The following is a 21,073-nucleotide window of genomic DNA, read 5'->3' as shown; positions in this document are numbered from 1 at the left end:
AGGCGGGAGGACGAGAAGCCCAGCTCTCAATAAGGACATTTCCAGAAGACGGGACTGACCAGGAGGGACGCCCATCGCCCTGAGTCACCAGTGTCCGTGCTTCCATCGCTGGACCTGGGGGCGGGGTGAGATCCTCCTTGCATCCCCAGCACCTGACCCAGAGCAGGCGCAGAGGGGTCTGGAAGCATGTCTGGCAGGACCCTGAGTAGTACCAGCCAAGGGACGCCTCCTGGTCCTGGGGTTGGGGGGGCGGGGATTCAGGCAGAAGGACGAAGACTGCAGTGGGCCCTCCTGTGTGGGGACAAAGACAGCCTGGGGCTGGACCAATAAGGGAAGCCAGGTCAATTTTAAGGGTAATAAGGTTGTAGATAATAGTTAATCCTATTCCTGTCTTGGAATGAGTCACTGGCACCATGTCTCCTCGGATTCCAGGTGGAGAGGTTCACGGTCCCTCGGCCAGCTGGGGTCTGGGGTCAGGTACCCAGTCCCTGAGACAGCCTCTGCTTGGGAAATAGCCTTTTTTCCCCCATTTCTGCGGAGCTGGGGAGCGTGTGTGTGTGAGAGCCCTCCAGGACTGAGCAGGGTCCCCAGCAGCCTGGCCTCGCGTGTCTGGCAGCAGGTCCCCTCCCCGCGTGGGACGGAGACGCTCTGTGCAAGCCCACAAGTTAATCGTGCAAAGTTCCCCAGCACCCAGAAAGCTCTGGAAGACCCCCGCCACTTTCTCGCCTGGCCGAGCAGGTGCGCGCCAGGTTCAGATGGGGCGGGGGGCGCAGGGCAGCCTTCTTGGGGTTCCCGTCTATTCCGGATGAAGCCACCTCCACCAGCATCCCGTTTTCCGGCCCGGGGTCCCTGCTGGCGCCCCCATCCCCTCCCGGGAAAGTTCTGGAGCACCCAGCCTGGCTCAGGACCCAGTGGGCGGTCCGCGAGCCCCCACCGGTCCACCGATCTCGTCCGCCCCCAGCCCCGGGCCCAGCCTCCGTTCTCCGCGAGGATCCCTCCTCCTCCGCTCCGCGCAAGTCCCGCGGGGCGCGCGCCCCCTGCCGGCCACTCCGGAGCCCTGCGCAGACCCTGCCCGGAGCGCTTACTAAGGCGTTTTCCATAATATAAAAGATTTCAGCATTCGAGCCATTTCTGAAAATACAAAAGGGGGGATACCCCCTCCACACACACACTCTGGCACAACTACAGTTACCATTCTGTGTTTTCCTCTAAAGCCTTCCTTCCACAGTGCTTGTGCTTCCACACATGACAGCAGTGATAGGAAAGCGTCCGCGGGCAGCCGTTGGGCAGGTGAACAGTGGGCGGCAGTCTACCAATTCCCAGGAGCCAATGGGAATTTCAAATTCTGCAAAGGCACCGCCCACTTTCTCTAAATCCACAGCATTAACGTGACTTCAACCCCGCAATCCCGGTCCTTGTGAGCTGCAGGCTCTGTTAGCCACTCCTGCCACCCTTGCTGGGCAGCAGGAAGGTCCTGGAGTCCCGGTGACCCAGTGTGGTCCCTGCTGGCCGCTGAACACAGACGGCGCTGAAACTCTTTGGTGCCTGTTGCTGGTGGTCACTGCGGTTTGAGGTTGATAAGGACCTCCAAGCCACATTAGCAAACAAGCACACACACACACCTGCACACACACCTGCGCGCACACACACTCACAGTACTCCATAGCGCAGTCCCCCTCTTCCAAAATCACTGGCCCCAGTGGTGGCGGGGGGGGGGGGGGGGGGGGGGGAGGAGGAAGATGGGCCAGGATGCAGCCTCCGAGCCGGGGGACACAGTCCCCTCTGGTCTGCTGCTGCAAAGCCAGGAAGGGAAGGCATCTTCCCCCAGCAGTGAGTTTAGCCCCGCAAAGCCCTTGCTCCTGGGAGCACGAAGAGAGGTCAGCAATTCTCCTGACTTCCTTCCACGTTTCTCTGTGTTTGTACAAAGAATGTGCCCCTTATCTTATACCCGGGCCTGGCCACCTCCCTGGGTTAGGCTGCCCCAAAAGCCTGAGGGAGAGAAAGGGGAGGAGGAGGGAGGGCTGAAGTCGGGCTGTGCTCAGGCTCTTAACCTCATCCTCCGGGATGATCTGGTTCTGCCGGCAAATTTGTCCCCCAGCTGCCATCGGTTTTCTCAGCCCTGCAGCAGGGCGTCCCTCTTAAAAATCACTCTAGTCGGTTGTTTGGAGGCGTGTGTGAGATAATGCCCAGCACAGAGTAAATGCTCAATAAAGTTTAAGGATTAATATTGCTCAGAAAACGCACTGGGCCGCCATCCAGAAATGTGGCCTAATATTTTGTATTTATTTTTACCTTTACATACAATGAAATCCTTGTCTTACTGGTGTACAGCTCCATGAGTTTTTTTTTTCCCTTTTCCTTTTTATTATTGTACGTGTGGCATATGGAGGTTCCCAGGCTAGGGGTAGAATCGGAGCTGCAGCTGCCAGCCTACACCACAGCCACAGACAACACCAGAAGCGAGCCACATCTGCAAGCTGTAACACAGCTCACAGCAATGCTGGATCCTCAACCCACTGAGTGAGGCCAGGGATTGAACCTGCAACCTTGTGGATACTAGTCGAGTTCTTAACCCTCTGAGCCACAGCAGGAACTCTTAATTATATACATATATATATATATATGTCTTTTGATGGCTGCCCCCGCAGCATATGGAGGTTCCCAGGCTAGGGGTCCAATCAGAGCTACAGCTACCGGCCTACACCACAGCCACAGCAACGCTGGATCCAAGCCATGTCTGCGACCTACACCACCGGATCCTTAACCCACTGAGCAAGGCCAGGGATTGAACCTGCAACCTCATGGTTCCTAGTCAGATTTGAATCCGCTGTGCCGCGACGGGACCTCCTTAATTATATATTTTTTAAAGATAAATCTAGGAGTTCCCGTCGTGGCGCAGTGGTTAACGAATCCGACTAGGAACCATGAGGTGGCGGGTTCGGTCCCTGCCCTTGCTCAGTGGGTTAACGATCCGGCGTTGCCGTGAGCTGTGGTGTAGGTTGCAGACGCGGCTCGGATCCCGCGTTGCTGTGGCTCTGGCGTAGGCCGGTGGCCAAAGCTCCGATTGGACCCCTAGCCTGGGAATCTCCATATGCCGAGGGAGCGGCCCAAGAAATAGCAACAACAACAAAAAGACGAAAGACAAAAAAAAACAAAAAACAAACAAACAAAAAAGATAAATATAGCTAGAAATAACTAAGTGCCAATTCCCTATAGGTACTTTTATAACCTGTGTGCGTGGATTCACTCCTGTGGTTCTCAGAACGCCCTTGTCACGGAAGCACTACTTCTGGTCCCATCTGACAAAGGAGAAAATTGGTCTGGTCAAGTAGCTTGTCAAAGTCACAGAGTGAGTAAGCGACAGACCCAGTCTTTGAAGCCAGACAACACGGCTGCGGCTTCCCCACGCCCCACATCAAGACAACTCAGTTTATTCCATTTCATTCGCCGGCTCTCTCCCCGCTGCTTAGCAGCCAACAGAGACCCGCAAGGTCTGTTTTGCCTGCTGTAGTAAACTCTGCTGCCACCAGGGGGCGATGCTGCCCACGATGGTCTCAGCCACCACCGTATTCAGCGCAAATCCTCGGAGACTGTGGCTCTGTTCAGCTGGACTCTTCCTGTGCAAATGGAAGGCCAAGTGCAGGAGAGAGATTGCTCACTGGGCAAGGGTGTGAAAGGACAGCCTCTCAGGGCCACAGGGAGGATATACGCTCTAGGATTGACGGCTGGGTTCTCACAGCCTCCCATGCTGCCTGGCAAAAAAAAAAAAAAAAAAAAGGCAGCCAGGTCTGTGTTCAGGTACCTAAACTTTTCCAAGCCTGAGCTTCATTATCTGGAAGTGGAAACAGCCATCCGCCAGCTTGCCGGCAGTTAAAATCACCTCATCTCCACCCTGTCTGGAAGCGGCTGCTCCATCTTGAGCAAGGTAACCAGATGCCAGCTTCCATGGCTCCTGGCTGAGGCTCAACCCATGCCTCTTGGGGGGATCTGGCCCAGATTCAGCAAGCACACTCCCACCCGGGCCCACTCCCGTTTGTGCTGGGGAGGGCGCGGGGCGGGGGGGAGATTTCCTGGGCTCTTCAGCAGAGAGGCACATGGACCAATAAACCAGAGCTAAGTGGCAGGCGGTGGCCCTGCTCTTGGCAAACAGTAGGCATTCAGCCAATGTCTGCGAAACCCCGAAGCCCCCCTGGAGAGGACCCTTGCCCTTTCTCAGGATCCGCCCTCCGCTTTTTGGAGGTCTACTTGCTGAAAGGTCCACAGGTGCTTGAAGAAATATGTATCTTGCCGTTGAGTGGGGTTCGGGATCCATCAGGACCTGTGGCTGCTTTGCCTTGTCCAGGCTTTCCACACCCCCTCTGATTTTCTGTCCGTAGTAGTTCTAGCAGATGCTGAAGGGCACACTGAATCCCCGCTCTACTTGTGGATTTGCCTGTTTGAGCTCAACCAGCTTCATGTGTTTGATGAAGTGTCCATTTAGGATCCACGTGTCTTTCCAGTGGATTGATACTTTAAAAAAATATATGGGGAAAAAGAATTTCTGGGAGCGTAGTTGATTTACAATGTTGCATTCGTCTCACGTACACAGGCAAGTGAATCATTCATACATATAAATGTGTCCATTCCTTTTTCCCATATAGGTTATTACAAACTATTGAGTAGATTTCTCTGTGCTATACAGTAGGCTCTTGGTAATCCTCTATTTTATACAGCAGTGGGTATATGCGATGCCCGCCCTCCCAATTCTTCCCTCCCCCAAAATGGTTTCATGTAGGGTAACCATAAGATTGGTTTCGAGATCTGTGGGTCTGTTTCAGTTTTATAAATAATTCTTTTGTATCTTTTTTTTGGCCCTTTGTTTGTTTTTAGAGCTGCACCTGGGGCATATGGAAGTTCCCAGGCTAGGGGTTGAATTGGAGCTTACAGCTGCCAGCTACGCCACAGCCACAGCCACAGCCACACAGGATCCGAGTCATGTCTGCAACCTACAGCACAGCTCAGGCAACGCTGGATCCTTAACCCACTGACCGTGGACAGGGATCAAAATTGCATCCTCGTGGATGCTAGTCGAATTCATTTCCACTAAGCTCCAAAGGGAACTCCTTTATCACTTTTTTATTGGATTCCACATGTAAGTGGTATCATATGACATTTTTCTTTCTCTCTCTGACTTGCTACACTCAGTCTGATAATTTCCAGGTACATCCATGTTCCTGCAAATGGCATTATTCCATTCTTTTTAGTGGCCGAATAATATCCATATATTATATATATGCTACATCTTCTTCATCCCTTTCTCTGTCGATGGATATTTAGGCTGCTTTCATGTCTCGGCTATTGTGGATAGCGCTGCAGTGGACACACTGGGTGTGTGTACCCTTTAGAATTGTGGTTTTCTCCAGATGGACGCCTGGAGTGGGCCCGCTGGACCATAGTGTTTGCAGGAACTCCGTAGTTTCCGTAGTGGTTGCACCAGTTGACATTCCCATCAACAGTGTAGGGGGCTCCCTTTTCTCCACACCCTCCCCAGCATTTACTGTTTGTAGACTTTTGGATGACGGCCATTCTGACCTGGTGGGAGGTGACACCCCATTGTAGTTTTGACTAGCATTTCGCTAATAATTAGTGACGTGGAGCATCTTTGCACGTGTTGTTTCGGCCACCTGTCCGTCTTCTTTGTGGAAAGGTCTGTTTACATCTTCTGCCCATTTGTTGATTGGACTGATCCTTTTGTGGTTGTATAAAGTCATTTCTTGTCTCTATTAATTTTCTTTGTTCTAAAATTCACTTTATCAGATACATGGGGTGTCTGTATTTTTAAATTAATGTTGGCATTACATCCTTCTAATTTCAACATTCCTACATCACTGAATTTGAAGGGTCTTATAAACAGCTTATCATGGGGTTGGGCTTTTAGGGTTTTCCTTCTTTTGGTCTGTTTAGGGCCACACCACCCACAGCATGTGGAGATTCCCAGGCTAGGGGTCAAATCACAGCTGTAGCCGCCAGCCTATGCCATGGCCACAGCAACACCAGATCTGAGCCACATCTTCAAGCTACACCACAGCTCACGGCAACACGGGATCCTTAACCCACTGAGCGAGGCCAGGGATTGAACCTGCATCCTCATGGATCCTAGTCAGACTTGTTTCCACTGAGCCATGACAGGAACTCCAAGGTTTTTCTTTTTTCATTCTACAATCTCTGTTTTTTGGTTGGCATAGTTCAAATACTTACCTTGAAGGCAGGACATTGTATCGATAAGTTAGGGCTGAAGTCTGCTGTTATTGGTTTTTTTTTTTTGCCTTGTTTTTGTTTGTTTTCTTGCCTTCCTGTTGGTTATTCTTTAAGAGTTCTTTTGATATATTTAGTGCTATTGAGTATATCTGTTTGTACACTCTCTGTGGTGGTTGTTAAAGCACTAATTTAATTACTAATTCAATGTCATCTACGTGTGTGTGTGTGTGTGTGTGTGTGTGTGTGTGTGTGTGATTTGTCATCATCTGCTGGTATAAACATTTTACCACTTAGGAGTTCCTGCTGTGGCCTAGTGGGTGAAGAATCCAACTGCAGCAGCTTGGGTCACAAGCTGGAGGCACTGGTTCGATCCCCAGCCTGACACAGTGGGTTAAAGGATCCGTGTTGCCACAGCTGTGGCCAATTTCCATATGCCATTGGTGTGGCCGTTAAAAAAACAAAAACAAAAACTTAGCAAAAAACATTTCACCACTTGGACTGACATATGGAACCATCACTTTCAGTGAGGTCACTTTATCTTCCTCACTTGGAAATATTTCTGCCTTGAATATCGAATGGTGCTATAATTTTTGTCTCAGTCATCGGCCATCTGATTTAAAGTACTTGTGAGGAAAAGCTGAGTCTATAGTTCTTCTCATTGCTCCTTTTTCCTTCTTGATGCTCCAAGTTTCCTTCTTCCATCATTTTCTTTCGTTAGAACTTCCTTTAGCCAAATCATTAAGAATAACCCTGCTGAAAACAAATATATACATATATATTTTTAGTTTTCCTTCATTTGAGAAGAATGTCTTTATTTTCCCTTTATTCCTGAAGGCTGTGCCACTGAACTTAGAATTCACAGCTGATAAGTCTTTCCTGTCAGCCTTGAAAAAATGTGTCACTTCCTTCCAGCCTTTGAGGTTTAACATGATAAATCCATCATTGAATACACATCATCCATCACTTCCTTCTGGCTACTTTCAAGATTTTTTTCTTTGAAAAACGGGGGAGGGGGGAGCAGATGCAAAAAACAAAAACAATACAGAAAACAATTTTTAAAAAGAGATTTTTTTCGTTGTCTTTAGTTGTCAGAGGTTTAATGATAAGTCTTGAGTGGATTTTTGTTATCTTTCTCTATTTGGGGTTGACTTGGCTTCTTTTTTTTTTCTTTTGCTTTTTAGGGCCACACCCATGGCATACGGGGGTTCCCCGGCTAGGGGTCCAATCGGAGCTACAGCTGCCAGCCTACACCACAGCCACAGCAATGTGGGGTCCAAGCTGCGTCTGCAACCTACACCACAACTCAGGCAACACCAGATCCTTAACCCACTGAGCAAAGCCAGGGATCGGACCCGCAACGTCATGGTTCCTAGTCGGATTTGTTCCCACTGCGCCACGACAGGAACTCCCGCTCAGCATCTTGAATCGACAGGTTCCTGCCTTTTGCAGAATGTGGAGGGTTGGGGGCCATTTCTTCAGCTACTCCTCAGCCCCTCCTTGCCTTGGGGATACAGAAAATGATTGTCCCACACATCCTGCGCCTCTTTAAAAGTCTCTGCTGTTCAGACTGGAGACGTTATTGCTCAGGACTCAGGTTTACCGAGTCTTTCCTCCATCGTCTCCACTCTGCTACTGAGCCTCCCGTGGGTTTGGGTTTTTGAGTTTACTTTTGGTGGAAGTGTAGTTGTGTTTTATGTTCAGGTGTCTCTTGATCACGGTAACCCATCGTCCCCCGTGAGGGGACAGCCGGGAAAGACTTCCGGAGGATTTTACCGAGAATACTTGGTGCCTGCTTTTTGTCCTCAGGAAACCAGAAGCGCTGGAGATTAGGTGGGCTGGGAGCAGGGCTGAGTCCGAAGGAATGCAGGAGTGGGAGGCTTGTGCTGCTTAGCTGAAGCCCATTGCTCTCTGGTGGGTTTCCAATCCGTTTTATACGTTTTAGTTTGGAAATCTGGTTCTTTTTCATAACTTCTGTCTGGTTCTCATTTGTTCCTTCTTTCTGTCGTTCTGTTTCTCCACTTGTGTGAAGAGAATTTGGACTTGCTTATTGAAGCTTTGCTGCAGCGAGCGCTTTAAATCCTCACCAGATAATCCCAACACCCGATGCGTCCGGATGCTGCCTCCATCAATTGTCTTTCCTCATTCAGGCTGTAAATTTCTTGGTTCCTGGTACAATAGGTCCTTTTCTATCACATCCTGGATATTTTGGCTGTTATGTTAGGAGGCTCTGGGTCCCAATTAAGCCTCATGTGTCAGCACCAGGTCCGGGACTCCCATGGGCTGTGTACCCACCGACCAGTCAGGCTTCAGTCTTTCTGTGCTTTTGGTCTGCGGGGCTTGCCTGCTGCTCTGGGGCTCTCGATGGCCCCTCCTGCCTGAGTGGCAGAGGGTGTCTCCATGAGGATTGGGGTGGCAGGCCGGCGGCTCAGAGCCTTCCCTGGCCTGGCACTTGCTGTAGGGGATCCTTTACCTGCGGGAGACAGAGGGTGCTTCCCAGTGGGCAGGACCTCTGCCTGGGCCCTCATCACCCTGGTGTCTCTGGGCTGGAGAAGGAAGTCTCAGATCCATGGAGAGGAGAGACTTCGAGGCCAGGTCAGTTGTGGCAGAACCCCTTTTGCTGGCACCTCCACAGGTAACAGGCTTTGGGGGAGCCTTCTCCACCCTCACTGCCTGCACTAGAGTCTCTGATTCCTCAGGAACCTCAAGGCCACTTGTTCTTGGTTCTTTCTTTTTTCCTTTCTTTTTCGGCTGCACCTACAGCATATGGAAGTTCCCAGGCCAGGGGCTGAATCTGAGCTGCAGCTGCAAACTATGCCACAGCGGTGGCGACGTCAGATCCTCAACCCACTGAGTTACAGCAGAAGTTCCTCTTGGATCATTCTTCTTGTTATCCATTCAACAGCCCTGCAGCTCAAATATGTCAGGATAGAGCCCATTTCCAGGTACGGGAATGTCCCTTCCTGGTACCCTAGGTCCACCTGAAAACTCCAATTCAGCTCTGAGCCGGGCTCCATGATGCCAGGGCCACTGGGGCAGCTCTTCCCTCAGCCCTGGAGATCACACACAAACCTCTAGGAGACAAAAAACCATGACAAAGGGGGGCAGACCTAATGTGCCCCAGGCGCCAGGTGAGGAGTGGTCATCAGTGCATCCATGACCCAAGTAGATGGGGCCAGGGGCCTGTCACCAATAGGTCCAATATCTGAGTGGGCAGGGCCTGTCACTGATAGGTGCATTATCTGAGTGGGTGTGGTGAAGGGACAGTCCCTGAATGATGAGCAGAGAGCAGGCAGCTCCTGTGGCAGGGGCTGGTCCAGCAAGGCTTCCCGGGCGCTGGTCCTCTGTGCGACCTTGGGCTATTTTGACAAATCCAGACTGTACTTGAACGTGCCCCCATCAGGGTAGTAGAACCAGGGCCCTGCCCGCCTTCACTACCTGCCGTGACACTGGTCAAGGGTCTGGGGCACTCTTGTGGGACAAGAGTCCACCAGCTTCAGCCGCTCTCCCTCCCTTCCTGGCAGCCATGCGGGGACCACTGCGCATCTGTCTTCCCAGCAGTCTCCTGGGCGCCTCCACAGAGCAGAAAGCCGAAGCCTGTACAGGCTCAGCCCGCCAGGAGGCAACGGAGCTTGGAGGAGGAGGACAGCTCGTGTCTGTCCACGGCGGAAACGGGCCCACGTTGTTTGGAGCTGGAGCAGAAGCAGGCAAGGGGGATCAGCCACGTGGATGGTCACGCCTCAGCCTGAAACCTGGTGAGGAGTGCTCGTGTCTGTGCCAGAAGCTACAGCGAGAGAGGAGGAAGGCAAGGCCCGGCGTGGCCCCGTGCTTGTCCACCTACTGGGGCCTGGGTGTGACACAGACCGGGGCCGAGGCACATCCAGCGGCCCCCCGGCATCCTGAAGTGACAGAGCTGCACCAGGTCTTGGGACACAGAGGAAAGGAAGGCGGCAGGTCCTGTGTGCCTCACGAGACGGAGGGAGGGCAACCTCGGAAGGGGGCCTGGACCCCAAGAAGGCAGAAAGGCAGTAGGGTGGGTGGACGAGCGCTGCTAGCCCAGAGAGCCAGCAGGGTGGCGCTAGGATGGTCACCAGCATCGGCTGAAAAACAGGTGAACTCACCAAGCATTTTGTAGTCAGGCTCAGCGCCCAACTCAGTGAAAACCTGCAAAGTCCCACTGGAGGCTGGTCTACACTGGGAGCTTCCACCTTTAGCTACCGTAACAGGGGGTTTTCTTTTCTTTTTTTTTTTTTTAGGGCCACACCTGTGGCATACGGAAGTTCCCAAATCCACCTACAGCTGCCAGCCTGTGCCACAGCCACAGCAACACAGGATCTGAGCTGTGCCTGCTGCCTACACCATAGCTCATGGCAATGCCGGATCCTTAACCCACTGAGCGAGGCCAGGGATTGACCCTGCATCCTCCTGGATACTAGTTGGGTTCTTAACCCACTGAGCCACAGCAGGAACTCCCTAACAGGGGATTTCTATCAACACTAGAAATCTATTAGCAACTATAATCAATACACGCATTACTATTAAATTCTTAAATGAATACAATTTTCAAAAGTCTCTGGGCAGAAATCAAACTATATTCCTGAAGGCAAAACACGTAAGAATTTTTAACTGAATCCGCAGTTATCCATTAACGATCCATAAGCTACCCCTTCAAACTCCCCAGTAAACACACACACAGGCACACCCAGAAATGCACACACATATGGGTCCACACCCGCAGGTGCACTTCCACCAACACCACAGACAAATGCCTGCCTCACTGAGGCTTACCAAGCTTATAACTTTATTATACTCTGAATAGAGATGATATTTAAAGAGCAGAGCACATGACTATACAAAGGATTTATAGAACATTCATTTACATACTGGATATATTCTTTACAATATAAGAAAAGTAAAAATATCCACTACTGGGTAAGGCAGATAAGGAGACGTGATGAGGTCTCTGCTGCTGAAGATACACACGGGGGCCCTTAAACGCGGTGACATAACACGGTTACAGGTTAACAATGCAGGAACACAGCGTGGGTTAATGAGCAGGTTAACAGGACCCTGGCTATGACACTTGAAGGGCGCAGTCCTCGCGCACGCCCCGGGAGAGTACCCCTGTGCCCAGATGCCTGAGGATGCCCCTCCCCCGAGTGCCCCGGAGCCAATGTTAGGGGTGGGGCTTGGCCAAGGTCTGAGCATGAAGTTCATGGACTCACCTTGTTCCATTCAATGCACATGTAACACCTTGTTGTACCAGCTCCTCAGAAACTAGGGAATTGGCTCCTCAGTGGGAGCTATTTGCTGGAAGGCACCTTCCTGATGCCCTTGACCACTAAGAGTGAGAGTCTCAGCTGCCGGTCAGTTTAAACAGCCAATGTCTCGGCTTAAATGCTCTGCAGGACGGCTGGGGGCGGCCCTGACACCCTCTGTGATTTGGGCAGCTTATGCCTCTCCATCCCGCATCCTCTCTGGCTCCTATTTCTACACAAGCCTTTTCTTCCTTCATCGGAAGGATGAGGGACCTGGCCTGTGGTCTTTGGGTCAAAGTTGGGTACCAGCATCTCGGGAGCAGGCGCCCCTTGGGGACAGCGCAATCCTCCGCTCCCCTGGCCGCGTTCCTGCCATGAATGAAAAACGGAAATGTTAGATGCCCCCAGCACGGGGGACCAAGGCAGCAGGCTTCTGGAAGATACTGGCACATTCTCCTAAACAGCCGCGCTGCCACATGTCAGGAAAGGTCCGCAAAGACCAAGGCAAACATTTGGCACAGAAATGAGGCACTTGCATTTGGTGCATCAATACAGGCTAAACGGTGGACCCATCCACCGGCTTTCACACACAAACACACACACACACACTCACTCGCACTCACGGACAATGCCCACGGCGATTCGGATGACCCCCCTCTGCTGTCACTGCATCTGTCTCTGCCCTACTTTAAGGCAGAGAATCCACAAAGCCCACTTTCCCCAGCAGTGACCGTGACAGTGATTCCAGAGAGCTGGTACTTGCTTTGGGAAGCGGAGGAGAATGGGTGGTTGGGGGGGAGGCGGCCGTGGCGCGAGTGTCCGGGGTGACCGGGGAGGAGACGGCGCTTTATGAAGATGCCGCCCAGTCCTGCCTCTCACTCCGGGGGACGTGCAGGACCAGAGCTTCTCCCAACCTCTGACCACCGCGCTGCGACGCATCACCGCGCATAAACAGGGCTACGGGGGTGCAGAAGAGCTGCTCTCAAAAACGGCTCCTTGTCTTCCTCCCCTGCTCAGGGGCCAGGACACACAAGATGCCAACAGGAACCAAAGGCGGGGCTGAGGCAGACAGGGCAGCAGTTCTCTGGGCAACCTCTCGCCAGCCCTGAGGATGCTGAGGAGGGCTGGGCCTAAAGTTAAGCAGGTGGATCCGCAGCCTGGAAAGGACGCGTCGGTGCTCGAGACCCTGGGCAGGCTGCTGCTGGAGGCAAAGCCAGCACGACCCACAGAACCTCCTCCTGCATCCGACAGAGACGGTCCTTCCAGAACCCGGCCCGGCAGGCGGCAGCATGCGGGCTCCAGGACAGCATGGCAATGGCAAACTGGTGTTAGCATTAAATAATTTGGCCTAAATAAAATATAAATTCCATGGAAACGGCGTTTTACCTCCATCTTCTCACTTTCCCTCTCACAGCCCAGCGAGCTGGTACGTGAGTGGAGGCGGGGAGCGGTCGCCAGGCCAGGGTGGGGCTCTGGCCTCTGTGGCCCCCACGGTGGCCAAGTGACCTCTCACGCCTCGCCGCCCAGCACGCCGTCCCCTCGCCCTTCCACGCCCTCGGTGCTGCAGGGAGGGCCTGACCTGCTCGAACCTTCACCACACATGCATTGCCTTCTCAGGTTAACAGCTTCTCCGCCGTAGGGGGGACAGAGGCCCCTGGGTGCCCGCTGGACAGGAGCCCCCGAGATGGCAATGGCAAGGCAGAGCCGGTCACTTGGGGCCATGTGGAGTGGGCGGGGCTCCCCCCCTCCCCACAAAGGCCAGAGTGCAAGGAACGCGGGTCCCCAGGTCTCATGAATGGTCCTTTCCAGCTCGGAGTCTGAGTGGGCACCCTGGGTGGGTGCCCTTCTTCCTCCACCCAGAGATGCACCAGCTAGCGGTGTCCCTCAGGAAAAGGCCACCAGGTGGCAGGGTTGTTTTGTGAAGCTGGAGGCGTTTCGGGGCTGGGAGGGCTCAGATCTTCTTTGGGGATCCGATCATGACCTTTGACACGAAGTTGACGATGGCGCTGGCGGGCTGCTCTGGGTCATGCTCCGCAAACAGGTGGCACACGTTGTCTGTGGCGCTGCCCTGCTTCCGGGCCACAAATCCAAAGACTCTGCCAAAGGAGAGGCGGGGTCAGCGTGCCAGCCGAGGGCCCATCCATCCCACAAGGATGCAAACCCCACCTCCTCCCACGCCACTGCCACCTCCGGCTGCCACCTCTGTGCCAGCTCGGGGGACAAGACCCCTGCCAGACACTTGCCCTGACCTCCTCTCAGCCTCGCAGACACTGCAGGGAGGGTGCTATAGCCAGCAGCACAGGGAGGAGCCCAGGGACAGGGCTGGGGGTGAGCCAAGCCGCAACGCCAGCCTGAGCCCCATTCCCCAGCCACCGAGGGGAGGGAGGGTGGACCCTGGCTCTACCTGGGGAGCTGCCTGCTCTCCTCACGCCATCGGCGCACAGGCTCCAGGTACTAGCGCCCGGCCTCAGCGCCAGAACGCAGGGCTCTGCCCAGACACCCACGCTCGCACCCACTCGGGCAGTGGCTCCCACCCACTCCCTCCTCAGGCGTCACACCCCTAAGCTACAAACTATGTGCAGGCGAGCAAACGGCTTAAAAGAACAGTACAATCTAATTATTTTGTTTCAGAACTGGGGGCTTTATCAGAATAAGCTTCCCCGAGCCCCAAACTTAGTAACTACCACTATCCAATCCAAATCCCTGGCAAAAGTATGTCTTCTCCTTTTCAAAAAAAATGAAGAATTGTGTGGTTTGAGCTGAGGGGTCTCTACACCACGGGAGGGATGGGCCAATGGCGCTCAAGTGACCTCCTGGGGCCACACACTCCTCTCGGCTGGAAGCGCGGTCGCCAGCGAGCCAGAGCTGGGGGTGGCCCAGGGCGCCGCCCCACAGCGGGGCTGGGGAGGCCTCCAAGCCCTTCATCAGGTGCCAAGACGAGTGAGAAATCGGAATCCTAGGACAGGACACCTGCGGCTGGACATCTGTGATTATCAGACGTGGGGGAGGCAGGGGATGCCCACCTGCAGAGGCTCTGGATTGTTCCGAGGCCACGTAGCCAGGCCTGGCTGCCACAGAGCCAGGCTCCCCCAGGTCTGGAGTGTGCGCTCATGTGCACACAGGCAGCCCCACCTCTAACACCCTGACCCGGGGGACTGCTGCTTTCCACCCCTCCCCCACGCCCAGAAATGCTGTGTAATTCATACTCTTTTCCTGTGTGTCTTTTTAGGGCCGCTCCTGCGGCACACAGAGGTTCCCAGGCTAGGGTTCGAATTGGAGCTGCAGCTGCCGGCCTACACCACAGCCAGAGCCACACGGATCTGAGCCCCATCTGCAACCTACACCCCAGCTCACGGTAATGCCGGATCCTTAACCCACTCAGCAGGGCCAGGGATCGAACCCGCATCCTCATGGATACTAGTTGGATTTGTAACCCGGAGCCACAAGGGGAACTCCACACTCTTTGGACCATAATTTTACGGGTCACATATAAATACTGCTCATTCAGAGAGCAGCAAGCAGGAAAGTTAACCCTCTCCAGGCCCTTTCTGCACAAGGACTCTTCCATTCTTTTCAGAGCAAAACCCAACCCCCTTGGCATTATTTAGGCACATCCTCTTTGGAAATCTGGGACAGATTCGGGTTGGAGGCCATTGGGAACTGAGAGAGAAAGCGGACAGGCTGGCAACGTACCTTGAGCAAGGGCCGTCTGTGATCCATCTTGCAAATCACAGAAAAAGAAAAAAGTCACATTAATTTCTCTATTAACGTGTGGGGCAAAGGAGGCACAGTCATGGCTCAACACAAACATCTGTCTTACTTCCTATCTTGCGGATCCAAGGCACAGAAGATGACACTGCTCACGGGGTAGTGTCTCCGGAAGAAGAGCCTGGGGGACATGGAGAGAGGAGTGGGTTACTGGGGTTCTGCAGTGACAGTGCTGCACGGCGCCCCGAGGAGATTCAGGGGACAGAAGCCTATTTCACGCTTTTACTGGTCATCTGGAGAGAAGCGCAGAGGGAACAAGGGTTAGAAATCAGCAGACGGGGGAATTCCCGCTGTGGCAGAGGGTTAGGGACCCGGCACTGCCTCTGCACTGGTGGGGGTTCGTTCGATCCCCAGCCTGGCACAGTGGGTCAAGGATCTGGCATTGCTGTAGCTGCAGCTCAGATACGATCCCTGGCCCAGGGACTTCCATATGCCGTGGGAAAAGAAGAAGAAAAAAGAAAGAAAGAGGAGTTCCCATCGTGGTGCAGTGGTTAACGAGTCTGACTAGGAACCATGAGGTTGTGGGTTCAATCCCTGGCCTCGATCAGTGGGTTAAGGATCCGGCGTTGCTGTGAGCTGTGGTGTAGGTCACAGACACGGATCGGATCCCGCATTGCTGTGGCTGCAGTGTAGGCCGGCAGCTACAGCTCCGATTCGACCCCTAGCCTGGGAACCTCCATATGCTGCAGGTGCGGCCCTAAACAGACAAAAGACAAAGAAAGAAAGAAAGAAATGAGCAGACGGAAAGCTGGGCCGGCAGAGCAGTTCTGGGGCAAGTCTTGGGGTGAAGGCAGGCAGCAAGCAGAGCGGAGAACTGCCAGTGCATGGACCAGCCTAGGAGGCCCGGCCTTCCCATTCGTATCCCGGGAACCCAGTCTCCAGCCTCAGCGGCTCGCCTGTGAAAAGAGCGTGGCTAGAGCCCATCATTCTCCCGGGGCAGGAGCCAAAGCAGCCTGGATGAGGGATCTGACAGCCCGCTGTGAACTGTCAAGGGCTGTGCACACCAAATCCACGAGGAAGGGCCCCTAACGCCAGGCCAGCACAGCTGCTGGGGGGGGACCACCAGAGGGCCCCTCTGCCCTCAGTCCCGGCTCCTGTCACTGTGTCTTTTGCTTCACTGCCAGCCCTCCCCACCCATGGCCAGCTGGGCAAGTGCTTCTTCCTCCTGGGAGACACGGTGTCCCCAGAGGCTGGTGGCTTTGCTCCTGCCAGGGACCAGGAAAGGCACAGGAGAGCCTGGGCGGGCACCTTTCAGATGGGGACCCCACGACTGGACACCACTGAGGACACAGGCCCCTTTGTCCAGCATCAGCCCATCCGCATTCCAGTTCTGACCCTTAGTTCTGACCCCTGCAGCAGGAAAGACACCAAGTGCTCTGGGCGCGACCCGCTCCCAGGGTTTTATAAGGATACAGGGAAGCTAGAGATACAGAAAAAGCACATAGTCGGCAGAGCAAAGAGAGATGCTGCGAAGAAAGACACCCTGCTTTCCTGCCTGACCCAGGGACCCCGCTTCGGCCGAGCCCGGCTGGCACCCAGCCTTGCCTATTTCATTCAAGACAGTTAGCTCAGTGCAGTCTGAGAGGGGAGGAAACTGCTCGGTGGCCCCACGGGTAAAGGGGGGAGCAAGGACCCTGATCTGAGCGGCGGAGCCTATGCCCCCACCTGCTTCATCCTGAGAGCAGTGGGCACGGGGTTCAGTTCAGGGACCTTCCCACATTCGGGACCAGCTCTGGCACGGGGCCAGGCTGGGAAGAGCTCCGGGGGTGCCAGGGGCGCTGGGGTGACCGCTGTCCCAGCTGGTGGGAGGGGACTGGCTGCCTGCCCCTTGAAGCTCCTGCCGCAGCTCTGCTTTTAGGGCTAAGGATGCGGCGGCGCCCCTCCCCGCCCCCCTTAACCAAGGGCAGGCTGTTTCCATAACAAATAAATGTAACTGCCTCTGATTTGCCTTTGATCTTGAGGTCAAAGTCTCGGTCCTGGGAGGAACATGCCTGCAGCTGTACTGTCCCGAATTCGACCCTGCTCCCCGCTCAGGCGCGGCTCCACGAGGGCTCCCCCAGACTCTGCTCAGCTGGAACCCACTCAGTGACCACTCGGAGGGAAGTCCCTGGAAACTGAGACAGTATCTACAGTATCTAGATAAAACTTAATAATACAGGGAATGCCCTTCGTGGCTGAGTGGTTAACAAACCCGACCAGGATCCATGAGGACACGGGTTCGATCCCTCGCCTCACTCAATGGGTTGGGGATCTGGTGTTGCTGTAACCTGTGGTACAGGTTGAACACGCGGCTCTTCACCCCATGTTGCTGTGGCTGTGGTGTAGGCTGACAGCTGTAGCTCCGATTTGACTCCTAGCCTGGGAACTTCCATATGGCATGGGTGCAGCCCTAAAAAGCAAAAAAGAAAAAAAGAAAAAAGAAAAGAAAAAACCTTAATAATATAATGTCGAAATGAACCAGTCATTAATGATTATTGGTAATATCAATCATTCTTATATTTTATTATATTATTATATGGTCACTAATATCTAGGTAATGAAATAATATCCATCAATATGACCACCCATTAGAAGTTTTTTTTTTCTTTTTTTGGCTTTTTAGGACCCCACCTGCGGCATATGGAGGTCCGCAGGCTAGGGGTGGAATCAGAGCTGCAGCTGCGGGCCTACACCACAGCTCATGGCAACGCCAGATCCTTAATCCACTGATCAAGGCCAGGGATGGAACCCAAAACCTCATGGTTCCTAGTCAATTCATTTCCACTGCACCGAAACGGGAACTCCTATTAGAAGTACTAAGACTGGAGCAAAGATGAGTGGATTCTATCACAGTCTGAGTGTTTTTACAGAAATGACTCTTGCATTTGTACACACACGTACGTGCATGTGTAAGAGATACTCAAAGGTCCACATGTCTTTTTTAAATTTTACTGATCCTAAAAAAAGAGCATTTGGGCCAAAAGTTAATGGTTTATATGTGGCTCTGGGGACATGCCGGATGTCAGGGAAAACCACAGATTGACTAGATCCCTGGTTAGTCCCAAGACGGCTGAGCTTTGCCCGGGCGACCAGCACACGCCCAAGGCACGTCAGGGTGATGAGCAGGGCTGGCGGAAGGGTTCACCCGAGGTGGCACTGGAAGCCCCGCCCACCCGCTGGGCACACTCACTTCCTCTGGTTGTCCGTCAGGGTGATGCCCTGGGCTGACACCTTGAAGTGCACGACCGTGCACAGAGGGGGCGGCTCTTGGACCAGGGTGATGCTCAGTGCCTTCTGCACGGCCTGGGGGCCCGTGAGAGACTCCATCTCCACGGAGTTGAGGTACCACACGTTGCAGGCTGCAAGATATGCGGGGAAGCGGCGTTAACGCACCCACCCGACACCAGGGCCCCTGGGCGACAGGCACGTTTGCAGCCAGGTGCGTCTGCGGGGCTCGCCCTGTGCCCCTCGCTCCAAAGCTGTAGACGGCGAGGGATCCAGTGACACACTTGCCCGAGGCCAATGCGGAGAATAACTGCGCGTGGAGGCAAAGGGACCCAGGACGAGTTTTCCTCCGCTGTGTTTTTCCACCTGGAGTCTCCAGGTGGGGCTGGAGGCACCTGCACGTCTCAGGGTAGGTCTGGAACCCCAAATATCCACCTGCATGGAGTTCTGAAAGCAGCAGGCAGCCAGAAAGGGCTGCTGAGACAACAGATGACTTGCAGTGACTTAAACCGCTGTCTTGGTGCAAAGATCTGGGACAGCCTGTCGTGTCCCCACGCGGCCAGGGGCCTGGGGGCGTGTCCGTGGCCATCTCCCCTTGGAGAAGCATCTGAATACGAATGAGGCTTTGGAAACAGCCTGATGGCCCTTTGAGCCAGGATCCTGCAGTTCAAGCAGAGGCTAACGTGGGACCCTGGGGGCGTGTGCAGTCCGTGTGATGCTGCGACAATCAAACTCTGCCTCAAGTTCTCTCCGGTAGGAGCTATGGCACACGCCACGCTCATCCCCTGCTCTGTCGGAGGCCAGGCTGTGCCTGTGAGTGGCGCATCTTAACCCCTCTCTAAAAGCCTCTAGATTTCCACTAAACAGAAAAGAAAATGCTTCCCCGTGACCCTGCAATCGAAGGAGCGCTGTGCCCTCCCTCCACCCTTTCCTCTGGGAGAATCCCCTGGAGGCAGGGCCGTGGGCCAGCTCCGCCTTCACCCCCAACCTCTGATGCTGGGCAGCAGTCACACCTCTTGGCAGGTGCATGAATACACATCCGTGAGGGTCGGTTAAGAGGAACGGGAATAGGAGTCCCTGCTGCGGCGCAAAGGGATTGTCAGCATCTCTGCAGTACCAGGGCGCAGGTTCCATCCCCAGCCTGGTACAGTGGGTTAAGGATCCGCAGGGCGGCCAACGACAACAACGACAACGATGGAAACAACGCAGGACGTCCCCGGTGTCAAGACGCAGGGCCACCTGTGAGCTGCTGCCCCCCACCCCCTCCACCCCCAATCTCTCCACAGCCAGCACTACAAGTCACACCTCCATCAGCGTCTAAGAAGCTTGGAGCCTCTGAAACCTCTGCTTCAGGGAACCCAGAGAAGGATGGTGGGGAAAGAAGGCAAAACCTGGGGTCCCCGTAACAAGCCCATCAGAAAAACGAGGCCCCTCCCCTTATCCTGGGCGGGGGGCCTAGAAGCGGGCAGGCAGAGTCCCACTGACGGGCGCCGGGCGCCGGGAAAAGCTACGACCGCTTGACTCACTGCAAGAGGCCTGACTGGCAAGACCAAGTCTGGAGGGCAGGCGGCAGGTGCCAGAGAACCTCCTGAAGGCGAGCAGCCCCAAAGACAGGTTACGATGTCTCCCAGAGCGAGTGTCACCACACAGATCCCAACACACCCGGGAGAACGGCCGAGACCCTCTCAACGCCAGGCTTCCCCGAAGCCGAGTCAACAGGACGTTTTATCCCAGCTACCAACCTCCCTCTAGAAAGTTACAAGTCACTTTTACTCTCATGAAAAAGAGCTTGACCTTTCCCTCCTGTAATTAAAACGACATTGTGCCATGAAGCACAATCCTCAAAGTCCCCACCCCAAACACTGCAGTTTCCATCTCTCCGAGCTTTAGCCAACGTGCAGCTCATTCATAAGGAACCTACGGAAGACTTCAGAAGCTACCTCATCAGACCTGCCCCGCCGGCCTACGAGGAAGATTTTAGCCTCACCCCCAATCTACAGACAGGGAAACTGAGGCGTGGAGACATGAGGAACATGCCAGAAGCGCCTCGGCTCCCCCGCGGGCTGTGGCACCAACCTAGTGCCGACGCCTGCGGGGCTGACGGAAAACCCTCCAGGTACCAGGCACCTGGCAGAGAACACGGGCTCAGGAAGAAACGCCACGTAACATTCCTGAGAATGAGCTGTCGATCTTCCTCCAAGACGTTTAAGTTGTGCGGGGTCTTCCTCGGCTTTAATAACAATGCCACCGACCATTCCACGTCCCCGTCCTGACAGCAGAGGCATCTTTTAGATCTGTCACTCCTGTACATTTCTTTTTTTTTTCTTTTTATAGCTGCGTCTGAGGCATATGGAAGGCCCTTGAACAGGGAGCGCATCAGAGCTGCAGCGGAGGCCTAAGCCACAGCCACCGTAACACTGGATCCGAGCCACATCTGCGACAATCTGCAGCTTGTGGCAATGCCAGATCCATAACCCACTGAGCGAGGCCAGCGATCAAACTCGCATCCTCGCGGCGACAATGTCGCATTCTTAACCGGCTGGACCACAGCGGGAACTCCATTCCTGCACATTTCTGAGGCAGGTGGAGCTCAGAGATGCCCTCCCTGA

At 54.1% G+C, this 21,073-nt stretch overlaps 1 protein-coding gene across 14 annotated transcripts in view; it reads right to left on the bottom strand.

Moving 5' to 3' along the window:
• Positions 1-11,012: 11,012 nt before the first annotated feature.
• The window catches only part of TNS3 (tensin 3), a 232,623-nt gene continuing 222,562 nt past the window's right edge, over positions 11,013-21,073 (bottom strand). For all 14 annotated transcript variants that reach the window (XM_021079356.2, XM_085005686.1, XM_021079358.2 and 11 more), the window contains 4 exons: positions 18,430-18,598; positions 15,313-15,381; positions 15,186-15,212; positions 11,013-13,588 (listed from right to left, as the gene is read on the bottom strand). In XM_021079356.2, the coding sequence (XP_020935015.2) occupies positions 13,444-13,588; positions 15,186-15,212; positions 15,313-15,381; positions 18,430-18,598 (410 nt within the window). In that variant the 3' untranslated portion in view covers positions 11,013-13,443. The remainder of the gene's footprint in view (positions 13,589-15,185; positions 15,213-15,312; positions 15,382-18,429; positions 18,599-21,073) is intronic.

This window comes from Sus scrofa, chromosome 18 (assembly GCF_054392235.1).
Source record: "Sus scrofa isolate SSC_HxYL_T2T_F1_AM1 chromosome 18, Sscrofa_HxYL_maternal_Yorkshire_Landrace_v2.0, whole genome shotgun sequence".
Classification (NCBI taxonomy): Eukaryota; Metazoa; Chordata; class Mammalia; order Artiodactyla; family Suidae; genus Sus; species Sus scrofa.
This window is presented reverse-complemented; position numbering and strand designations above follow the sequence as displayed.